General features: G+C 38.8%; 1 protein-coding gene across 1 annotated transcript; it reads right to left on the reverse strand.

The window, feature by feature from the left end:
- Positions 1 to 636: 636 nt before the first annotated feature.
- On the reverse strand, positions 637 to 11,098 carry exosc3 (exosome component 3). The gene is made up of 4 exons (XM_087144140.1): positions 10,912 to 11,098; positions 7,121 to 7,270; positions 6,845 to 6,993; positions 637 to 1,952 (listed from the first exon to the last, which is right to left on the reverse strand). Exons 1-4 carry the CDS (start codon positions 10,930 to 10,932, stop codon positions 1,739 to 1,741), a joined length of 534 nt encoding a protein of 177 aa, XP_087000266.1. The 5' UTR covers positions 10,933 to 11,098; the 3' UTR covers positions 637 to 1,738.
- Between the last annotated feature and the right edge of the window lie 1,185 nt (positions 11,099 to 12,283).

Consider the following 12,283-nt stretch of genomic DNA (forward strand, 5'->3'; position numbering starts at 1 on the left):
TCATAACGGAAAAAGAGGTGTAATTGAGCCGTCGGATAGATATAGCCGCATTGAATGGGACAAGGCCTAACTCATCGCCCCCATCCAGAACTGGCTCCAAAGAAGAATTTGAGAAGCCATCGAGAATTTCCGGCACACCGTACCCCAAGACATCGGTTTCAAGCTCAGCGACATCTGGCGCCCACTACTTGCACCCAAGCAGACACCCACTCCCGGGCAGTAGGGTCCCCTATACCCGAAACCCATGCCCCCCACTCCAGGCGCGGAGGTCTTCTCTACCCGAACCCCCCCGTCCCCCCTTGGCATAAGGGTTCCCTATACCCGAACCCAGGGTTTCCCGCCAATTCTGTAACTCACACCGCCACAGGATCCGACACCTTCACGCAACAGTGCACACGCTGAGTTATACGCAACCCGCGAATCCCGTTCCACGCTCCACCGCTTCCGGATTACCAAGCTATCAACTCCAGTCATTTTCAACAAGATCTGGAGTACTTCCCAGTGTCCTAGCCGATGGAAAGAAGCCATACTTACTCCTATTCTTAAACCCGGCAAAACTCCTACTGATCTTAAATCTTACCGGCCAATTGTGCTCACCTCCACCTTCTGCAAAATAATGGAGCGCATGGTCAATAATAGACTTATCTGGTACCTGGAGAAGCACAATTTAATCATCAGTCTGGTTTCCGGAAAGGGAGAAGCACCAAAGACCATATCATTCATCTTGAATCTAGCATAAACAAGGCTTTTGCCAACAGAGAAAGTACTTTGGCGGTCTTCCTGGATCTTGAAAAAGCATATGATATGCTATGGCCCAAAGGAATTGTCATCAAATTACAATCACAAGGAATTAGTGGGCGTATTACACGATGGATAAATTACTTTCTTACAAATCGGAAAATCCAGGTTAAAATAAATAACACTCATTCTGAATCATGTACTGTTAAAAATGGTAGCGTTATTAGTCCAACACTCTTAAATATGCTGTTAATGACCTTCTGTCAGTATGTAGACGACATAGTCATATGGAAATCCAATAGAAAAATTAATTTCATTACCAGTAAGATCGAACAAAGTCTCAATTACATTTCCTCTTGGTGTGGAAAATGGGGCTTTAAAATATCAACTCCCAAGACCTACGCTGTCCTATTTACTCATAAACGAAATGCTTCCTCTAAACTGAAGATAAATAATTCTGACATAAAATTTCAAAATTCAGCTAAATTTCTTGGTGTCATCTTTGACAACAAACTAACCTGGAAGGAACGTATCAATTATGTCGTCAAAAGATGCAAAGCTAAACTTAACATCCTCAGATGTATTAGTGGAACTGATTGGGGATCAGACTGTTGTATTCTCTTTTGCCTGTACAAAACTCTTATCAAACCAGTTCTGGAGTACGGATGTGAAGCCTGCAACTCAGCGGCTTTAGAATACAAGCAAAAATTAGATAGTATACAATACCAGGCTCTGAGGATATGCTGTAGAGCACTGTATGAAACCTCATTACAGAAACTGCAAGTAGAGTGTGGAGATCTTCCTCTTTATCTCAGCCGTAATTATTTTTGTAATCTGTATATCAAACTGGATATGCATGGTTCTCATCCTAATAAATACGTCCAAATAGACGGCTGGAAGAAACACTAGATTTAGAAGCAACTTGCTCTCAGTGGTCAGCACTGATATGTGACTCCCTTTTGTTTTTTATGTGGCTCACATACTACGATCTAGTTCCACTCTACACTCCTAAAAAGGAGTCCTGTAGTTTGTGCACCATAAGTCTGATCTCTGCCTCTGTCATCCACTCAGCACTAGAGATGGCATTCATTGCAGTGATTGTGCTTGACAGGGTCTTGCTTCGTAGCCATATTCGCCCATTCATTCCCACCGCCAACTCCACTGGTATGAGCTGGCCGAGTTGTTTTATCAAAGTGCATTCAGGGGACAGGATCCTGAAAAAGGGTGCAATTTTGAAAAAGTTTAATCAACATTATAATTATTATCCTCAGTACAAGAAGCAATTTGGACTGAGATCTACCGTACATGCACATGTAGCTGAAACAATTTGATGTATTTTTGCGAATTACACAAGGGATCCTTTTTTTAAGGGTCTGACTTTGTGAACAATTTTAAATAATTACATGTGCTTCGAATATCAAACCAAAATATGAGAAACAATATTTGTTACTGCTGACCCTCTTTGGAACCACCAACAAGAATTTCAAGAATGAATCATGGTTTATTTTCAGCCCGAACCACCTGGGGCCAGCTCCACGATTTTGTTTAGTGGGAAAAGGCATAATGTGGCACTGATCTGTAAAACTTGCTGGATTTCTCATCAAAGATTTCCATTTATTTTGGCAATTTATTGTGTATGTATGTAACAATAAGCAAGCGAAAACCTTTTCTCAGACATGTTTACAGAGAGTAAATTTGGGGTTCAAAACTGGAACATTAAAACTTGCGAACTCGAAAGTGTCTTCCTGAATTTCCATCACATTACCAGTGCCCTCACCTGTCTGGAAAAGCCTGGTCAATTTTGAATGTTTAAAAAAGCACACTTACTCCACTCCAGAAAGATTTGAAACCATTTTCATATATGTACATTCATACATTGAAATGTTCATTCTTTTTGGCAATTTATTGTCAGGTCAGTGCACAACAGTAATTGATAAGAAAAATTCATCGCACTGTTCCTTTACCCCCCCCCCCAAAAAAAAAACATGTACAACCAAAAAAAAAAAAAAATTGAAATTGACATTCAATGTTATGCCAAGCACAGCATACAATGATTCAATGCAGTGCAATCCTATAAATGTGTCCACTGATACCAAGGCTGCCACTACAGCAAAATGCTAGGAAACTGTACTGTGAGAAATAACATTTGTAGATGAACATATGTAATACAAAACTGCTGCAAGAAATACGAATCACAAAATGGGGGGCCTGACATTTTGATCCTAGAAGAATCTTTCTCAAAGGCACAGTGACAAGTACAGGGACAAACAAGCAAGCAGGGAATCAAGCAAGCATGGACAAATGCAGGAGGACAAAAGGAAGGAGTGAGAGAGCTGGTGGCAATAAAGGGATGTCAGGTGGGAAGAGATAAAAGAATACAATAATAATCTGCAGACAAAAGTGACGGAGAAAAGATATTAATTAGTTTCCCTAGCCTCTTGGATGTTCAGGCCATTTGGTAGTACGGTGCGGAGGCAAAGCTTCTTCCTGTTGAAGAGAACAGCACCTTTACGGTGGCCAAGTGATTCTACATGTATGCCCTGTAAGATCATGTCGGAATAGGAATGGTTGGGAAGGTTAAAGTCATGGCCCATAGCTGTGCACATATTATGAAGCACGATATGAGAGAACCCCTCCCCCCGCTTTGTGTTGGTCGTTGTCTCACTGGAATCTGGGGAATTGTTTTCAGACATCTGGAGAGGACGTGTTAGGTAGCAATAGTCTAGAGTGTGTATAGCGATCGGACATGTTGGGGGGGTACTCCTCAGTCTCATTTCTGGCTGGATATAGCTGTGCACAGGGGTACCTCATCGCTTGGTGTTGAACATAGATCTGTGGCCAGAGAAATGCTTCTTGAAAGTCTCCAACATACTAAACAATGCACACCCTGCAAGAGATAAGATATGTGACATTAGAAGAGCTACAAGTGACAGGGTGTTTAGTTCTGTAGGTGGTACCGGAGGAATGTCCAGAGAATGTGTCTGATTCCAGGACATTGTTTCTGGCAAACAACACATCTGTTTAGAGTCAAACTTGAAGGTACATGTACATGTACCATGTTGGGAAAAGTGTATCTAAGGGGAGACCTCTGCCTGTGTTCAAGGAGCCCAAATGCTCAGGTCCCGTAGGTCGGTCTGGGCCCCTTTTGGCTAAGCATTTTTGTGATTAAAAAGTATGAAGCAATCTGGAACATTGAACAAGTTGCCTCTTCCTGGTCACCTCTCTTTCCTCTTCAATAATGTTTTTCAATCCCAGTGAAGAATCCATATTCGTTGGATGACTGTTTCCTTAGTGCATTCTGACCCTGCGAGGTCAGGCTCTGGGAATATTTTGCAGGCGATCTCAATGTAATTGGCCTCATTTGTTCAACCATTTTGATTTCAAATTTTTTTCATTTATCCCCAGTTTAAGTTGAAACAAACCAAATTTCTGTCCACAGAGGTACATGTAGCTCTACCTCCATGTTCTTTCATGAGTTTTATCAGCAAAGAGAAATACACCTTTAATTTTCAGTATTATCTATTTTTCAGAAGTCTTTGTCCAAAGTTTTAATCAAATTTTCTATAGAAATAACACCACACAAAATGAGCTGAAATACAGTAAACTCTCGATAACTTGAACCTCAATGGAATGGATAAAAAAATACAAGTTATCCAAATTTCAAGCTAACAAAAATTCCTGATTCTTGTCCATACATACATGCACTGTGTACAAGCAACCCTACTTGCCCACGGCATTTAACTATCACAGAGCTGACATCCAAATCAAATATCCTATTTGACCAATCGCTAGGCAGTTTGAAAAACTCTCTTATCTGCTATTCCAGGCACAACACTGAGTTCAAGAAAGACACAAGCAGTTAGAAATGTCCTGATTTTGCTCGTTTACGTGACAACTGTTGTAAAAAATACATCTTCACACCCTAGCATTCGTTGGTACAATTGACATTGCCCCTGATGAAACACACATTTCTTTCAACTACTATTCAGTCCAAGTTATAACACATTATGACCAACCATCGCACATAAAGTCCACACAATTAGAACAAAGCCAGTGGCTTACAGGTGAATGTGATAACATGGAACCCCAGCCTGACATCACCTGCAGCGATCACATACAGTTTTCTCCACTTATTTGGGGAGCTGGGGCGGAGGGTGCTATTCATTGTCACTCCAAACAACGTTAATTCCTAGGGAGGGCAGCATAGAAAGTTGACTTTTTTTTTACACATGATGAATTGCGTGACTTGATTATTTTTGTAGCCAATTCACCAGTCAACCAATTAATTTTATGAATCAACTAGACATTTTTGCCCTAGCCATTTATAAATATGTTAATGAGTGTCTTTCTTTTTTGGTACTTCTTCATGATTCACTGTAAATAGTCAATGCAAATTTCTACACTCCAGTCAATTTTTTTGAAAGCAAATTTATATCAACTGAAAGAGTGTCAAACAAACTACACAATGACGCAAAGATTCCTCTCTAAAGACATAATTTTGTTTTTTAAAGCAGGGTTCTATGTTGACATTTTCCCAACTATTACAAGTCTACCTTTCTTCACAAAAAGCAAAGGTACATACCTCAATGGAATATTTATGGTAAAACTATTCAAAAAATTATTTTGGGGGTGAATGTTATCTCTCTGTCTAGATCTTAACCACAGTGCAGTAGGGGATACAAAACTTCTGAACTTTCTTAGATATTTGGTCACTTGAATGCATATGAGACAAGAGAAGAAGCTTGTGGGGGAAAGAAACGAGGGACATGTTGACAGTGTGTCAAGATGTACTTTGTGTTGGAGAGACATTAAATTTCTATTTATGGGTTTTGCCCTTACACCAACATACATAAAATAACATTGAATTCTCAGTGCTTGTCTGTGTAATGCCAAAGTACATCTCCAAATGGTTTCATGGTACCCACTACTACATCTGACCCGGACCAGCCAGCCAGCCCCAGCAAGCTCGGCGGTCTAGTGGTTAAGACATCTGCTCTAGTAAGCAGGAGGTTGTGGGTTCAAGTCCCACCCAAGTAAGCTTGTGAATATTTTCACAAACTCTAAGACAAGTGCTGAGAATACAGTTTTATTTAATATACATTGATGTAAGGGCAAACCTTTAATTAAAACACCAGTGTACTTGTTTATTTCGATGTGAAAATACAAGCTGAGTTTGGTAACAAATGTAAACAAATCTCAATTTGAGTAAATCTCAAGCATGCAACAGAGCCCAACACTTCTTGTTAACAAAGACTCTCAGTACCAAGAGTTTGACAGTACCAATTTAGATTGTTTCTTATCATTCACAAGTGACCCAAATATCACGAGCTTTCAAACACAGGATAAACTTTTATAAAATATTCATTAGTTGGTTGAAAATTTATCAATCAGTGCATGGTAAAAAAACATGTAGAAAACCTATGGAGAGAGACTCCAACTTTAATCTCATGTCACGTGACTGCTAATGACGTCACAGTGACAATTTTTGTCTCACACCCTCTTGGCCTGATGCACTAAATACATGTATGAACCAAATAAGAGGTAAATCATAGGAGAGTGCCTAAATTTTGGACAAAAAAACGTGCACACAACTTATGGAGAAAAACTGCACCTTTAAGTTTATGACAGGATAAGCGTTTATACTAAAAGGAAATTATGAAGTATTAATTGATATTTTAACTCTTTGGTATGTTCATTATCGACCAAAAGGAAACCTTTCTCTGTTTTCTCTTTCCTTCTTATAGTAATCCTCAGCCAAAGATCAGGTCCACTCTCATAGTGAGTAGTTGAAAACGTACACAATACTTATGGAGAAAACTGCAACTTTAACCTTATGTCATGTGACCCCTGATGACATCATCGTGACTTTTTTTGGCTGCCCCTCGGTTTGATGAACAACATACATACACAACATGAAGTCAGTCAGATAGATAAGTGCCTCAGTTTTTGACGTTAGAAAACTGCACAAAAACCCAAGAAGTTTGTTTCCGGAAACCCTGGCAGCAAAGTGGTTAAGTCAAGACGGTGATTATGGACATACACTTTGCCCAAGCCATAACTGCAGTTGGCAAATGATAACAATCCAGATACCCACAGTGATACTCACTTCCGAACTAGTCCCAATGAGCATTGGAACATAAAGCCTCCAGACACAACACCAAGTCCTGCACTTCGTCCTCCACTATCCATACAGACTAAATCTGGCTCCATGTCTCGATTTGCAACTAACAGACGACCAAAGACAACATCTCCAATCTAGATATATTCCAAATGGTAGAAATAGGTTAAAAAACAATTGTGTAAGTTATATTTAAGTCACTGATACATGATCAATGATTGCCCAAATCAATGCTTATGCTTTCACAAACTACTGTATACTCACAACAACATTGGGTCTATTCCTCTTGGTTGCTCCTTCAAATGCTAAATATGACAGACTTGCTGGTACACTGCCACCAATATCTACTTTGAATACATCTCCAGTTTTCCCTACCACAATCCCAAGAACAGTTTCTCCTCTGACAGGAACATACTGGAAACAAGTAAATCAACAATAAAAACATAAATCTCTGTGTTTCTTTATAAGAAACTTTGTGTAACATACTTGTACACTGCCCCAAAGCATTTTTAGTCTCAAACTGACTGACATGTACATGTATTACAATATTAGAAGTTCGTTTCTTACCCCATATTTTTCCTGCTGAGATTAGTAAGTGTTTTCTGGATTGAGCAGAGTCACTTACATGTAAAATAAAAAAATCTCCTAAACTGAAAGATGTATGTCTTTCATTTTGGTGACAAGGTAGATCTTACTTTGATTTTTTGACACTGTTCGACCTTGGTTTTGGTCATCAGTTTCTAGTTTTTAATTAGTTTTTCTTTTTAATATTGTTTTTTTTTCATTTATTTGCTTGTTCAACCTTCACATAAAGTTAAAATTGAAGAACTGGAAAGTTAAATTCAAATGCTTACAACGTAAGGCTCATACCACTAGCAAGGGTCTGGTTTAGATCTGGGTTCTTCAATAAGACACAAAATCTGTTGAACTGGTGCACAAAGCAATTCAGAACAATGGCTTGGTGATATTTTCATACAAACTGTAAAATGTGCACACAAAGTGATCTTTTTAATGATGAAATGCACATACAACCTACATGTATGCGTAATTTGGGGTATACATGTAGCTTTGCAGTGGATTTTCAGTTTCGGTTTCAAGACTGATATTCAAATTATTCAATTCCATGTTAAAAGCCATTTCAACTCAAGGCAATACTCATTCAATTTGCTTTTACAAATGGCCATTTTCTGTGTGAAAAAATTGGCATTTAATTTTATAAAAGGGACTGGAAAATTAACATGAATACTTCATTGAATTCAAAGAGGAAAGTGTTAGGAATTTGAATTATTAGGCATGTACATGTAAATGTAGGCATCTGCATTCATAGCAAGTCACATGAATTCTACTGCATACTGAAATCACTACATGCTGAACTGTAATTACTATGGGACCCTAAAATGGAACAACATTGATCCAACATCATGAAAAGTTATGATCTAAAGCTGGAAAGTAAAAATAGGAGAGAAAAGAAGATATTTAGAGAGGAAAGAGAAAAGAAGAACACACACCGGGTGAGGACAAGTCAAGAAAACATGAAATTAAGCACAGGCAAATAAGCTCCTTTTTTTTGCTTTAAACAAATTGAAGATCTCAAGGATTGGAAACTGCAAAAGAACACTTACACATACTGGTCGTAACAAACATTTATGCTACTTCAGCCAAGTAGTCATAAACCACATGAAATTGAACGATGCTTCAGTCAAATTGTTACAAAAAATAATAAATCAACGGAAATGCAAAACAAGGTCAAACTGTAGTTTGTACCACAAAGTCTATATTGTTTCCACTTTTTCTGATGTTGGTAATGTTCTTGGGGAAATTTTAAAATCAATTTAGTTTCAGTTCAGTTAGAAATATGGGTTTACAACACATAAATCATCTCAGTGCTTGTTTTCTTTTCATTTTAACTAGAATTTTTATACTTGCAAATTAAAATACATTATTTAACTCACGTTACGTGTAAGTTTCAACCTACAAATCAACACAGCTGTATGTGTTCCTTAAATTAAATAAAAGAGGAAGTAAACCCTTTTCTTCCTGATTTGAGCATTTCTTGCACTCGAAACACTCACGATGACCATAATTTTGAAAAAAACCACAAACCTAAAGGGGATTTGAAAGTTTAAACTGCATTTCAACTTTGTTCAATTGATGCAGACTGTAACAAACCCACCTCAATCAAAATGGGAAAAAGTCAAACCAGCACACATGTACGTACCACCGTGACAATGTTTACGTACAATTATGGTCCGTCATACTAGGGTGTTTCCTGCGTGAATTCAATGGGCACACACGTATGTATGCACGGCGAAACGTTTTCATGACGACCACAGCTCATGGTACACCGCTTTCTGCTTGTAAGCGCCCTGTAAAAATCAATACTGATTGGCTCTCTGAAAACTTGTTACCAACCAATAAAAATACTAAACAGATTGTACCATGTACAGCAAAACTGCATGCGACATGCATGCACATTCAAGCATGTACAGTGTACATGCTATACATGTGTGCAGGGCTGGCTCACTGGTCCAAAAGCAGGCTGCACTCGCGATGATCGTATTTATATAATCATACGTCTACGTATGATAGTTGCTGTGGGATAAATGTGAAATTGTAAGTTACAAATGAATCTCACAGTTCTTTTTTGATGATATTATCCACAGTTTTTGTCATATCGTTCATTATTTGCAAAGTACCTTTAGATTTTTTGAGGAGTGTGATTTTTATACACTCCTTTAGGAGTGTTGAGGAGTGCAGTGGCACCACCTACACTCTGAACTCCTTAAAATGATGGACTGGATAGGGTGTTCCAAAGAAACATTGTTCAGAGAAAAACTTAGCCAACATCTACAGCAGAGAAAGTAAAAACCTCCATGGAAAAGCTGTTGATTGTTCAAAAAAGTCACTAGTATGCCCGTAACACGATGAAGGATGTAAAAATGGAACAAAACTCCCTTTGTTGTGGTTTATTTTGCTGAATTCAAATCTGCTTGTTGGAATTTTCATAAAGCTGCAGTTTTGTAGATATTTGTGCTTAAAAGTAGACTCTCAAAAGTTCAAGATTTTAGCTTTAAAATGGGAAAAAACCAACAATTTCTTGTTTCCTCAGACTATTTTTAATTGATTCTGGCCCGTACTTTTTTAGCTTTATCAAAGACACATAGCTTCTAACTGAGACATTATGATGTACATTAAAGACGCATTCCCTAACTGAGACATAAAAGGCAAATACAATGTACATTGCACATGTCTATCCCCAACTAAAATCTTCAACCAACCTTTGTTAAGTGATAAGGACATCTTTAAATTGATGTCATCTCTTTTAGATTCATTATGCAACAAGTTTTGCAGTAAATATCAATTAAAGATGCATTACACCACCAGGATGGATTGCTCACCCGTTTTTGGTAACTGTCTATCCACAAAATATTGGGTTCTTTCTTCCTCAAAATCCCACATTTACAGGCAACAACAGTTTCTCCTTCCTGTCGCAATCCTGGACCGAGTCGAAACCTTTTCCCTTCAGTTGAAATAATGACATCATTGAGGCAGTCTCCTGGTAAAACCCGACAGTTTTCTAAACGTTCTGAATCGAGATCCTCTGCTCTGGGAGGCGCCATGTTCTATGTACGGGAGATGTTACGCCCCAACTAAAGCATTAGTCCCAACTATAGTTGGGCCGACCCAACTACAGCAGCGCCTGTGAGCATAATGTGCCCAGCATGTGCCAAAGTCATATCGTTTACATATGTCATGTCATCGGTCATGTGGCTAAATGAAAAGATAAAGTGCCACATTTTAGATGAATTTTGTCAAGTGTGAGACACATTGACTCGGATAATGTTTAGACATTTCCCACAGACATGGGTCAACAATAGTTGGGCCAGCCCAACTGCAGCACTGCAGTTGGGACTGTCCCAACTATAGTTGGGACTTATGCTATAGATGGGAGCGTAACAGACACACTATCTGGGCGCAAGCCGGGTACGCTCATGAATAATGAGTGTCACTTAAATATGAATAATACAACATATTAAAACATGATGCGCACTTACGACGAAAATATGGAAATCCATATCTGCCGTCGCCCGTCGTGCGTCACCCGTCGTGCGTCGCCCATCAAATGGGTTGCATAGGACCTGCAAAAGCCGGGGTTTAACAAATGACGATGTGATGATTCCATTCACTTCTAAAGATCTTTTCCTAATAAGGCAGGTACAAATCCCACCTGCAAAGCACACGACGGGCGACGCACGACGGGCGACGCACGACGGCAGATATGGACTTCCATACTCTGGCCATAGTACACCATACGGACGTCCATATTTAGCCTCATAGACTTCAGAACCCGTCGCGAATATGAACACTTTCAGCGAAATGGCCAGGCTACCGTGTAAATAAAAAAATCCGTGGCCTGCGCTGGGCGTGACAAAGGTTTTATATTCCCCCATCTTCGGCTCACGCATTCTCCTGAGCCCATCTTAAATGTACTTTAAAACTAGCCCAGCACTTCATTCTAAAATAAAGAAATAAACGAAGATACTGCAATTTAAAGTCAGGCCTACTTGGTGGATGATTTTCATGGGCAAAAAGAGCACCTAAGCTTTTGCAATGTATGTAATTAATCAGCATAAACAAAACAGATAGCACACAAAGAACTTACAACTTTGATCATGGATGTTCTTCCATGGTTTGTTACGCTTAGAATAATTGAATGAACAACTTGATTCATGATTTGTGGCTCGTGACTCGGACTCGAGGTTTATGACTCGTGACTTGGACTCGAGGTTTGTGATTCGAAACTTAGACTTAGACTCGAGGCTTGAGACTCAACATTCGGACTCGACATTGGTGACTCGACTACAACACTGACATTGTCTCATTGAATGATTACTTAACATGTTTTACAGTGGTGCATAACATCAGTGTAGTGCCATATACCCATTCGAATGAAATTTTTTGCAAAGGCAGATCTTGTATGACATTTTGTCTGTAAGGCAGCATGGTTAAAAAAAGCCAGTCTAAGTAGTCAAAAATAAAGCAGGGCTTACAAAATATTACACTCTTAAGATTTCAAATCATGTAGTCAAATAGCTGATTCAAGATACTAAAGTTGTCATGATTGATTGATTTAAGTTTATTTTTCTTCAGGTTAATGTATTTTGTATGGGTGGTCCTAAACTTTTGCAAATGACTGTATATGCATGTCTAAAATATTGTGTACCACCTGCATGCTTATTTTGTTCTAGAGGTTTGGAATTTCATATAAAGATCTATAATAGGCAAACACCAAGGTAAGACAGCCAAGGGACAAAAAGGGGCTTTATAAGGGACAGAATGTGTATGTATGGTAACTTTATCCTTCATTTTATAATTCCATTTATGTTGCAGGCAAGCACCTGCATGTTGAGGATCTTGTCAGTGGCG

This window comes from Acanthaster planci, linkage group LG12, assembly GCF_054643075.1.
Source record: "Acanthaster planci isolate LZ-2023a linkage group LG12, COTS_SCS, whole genome shotgun sequence".
Classification (NCBI taxonomy): domain Eukaryota; kingdom Metazoa; phylum Echinodermata; class Asteroidea; order Valvatida; family Acanthasteridae; genus Acanthaster; species Acanthaster planci.

Excerpts from the sequence above, each read along its gene's own strand:
- exosc3 (XM_087144140.1), bottom strand. The coding sequence starts at position 10,932 with ATGGATTTCCATATTTTCGTC. Across the intron at positions 7,271-10,911 it reads TGGATTTCCATATTTTCGTC|TATGTTCCTGTCAGAGGAGA; the intron begins GTAAGTGCGCAT and ends ACTTGTTTCCAG. Across the intron at positions 1,953-6,844 it reads TCATTGGGACTAGTTCGGAA|GATCCTGTCCCCTGAATGCA; the intron begins GTGAGTATCACT and ends ACCCTTTTTCAG.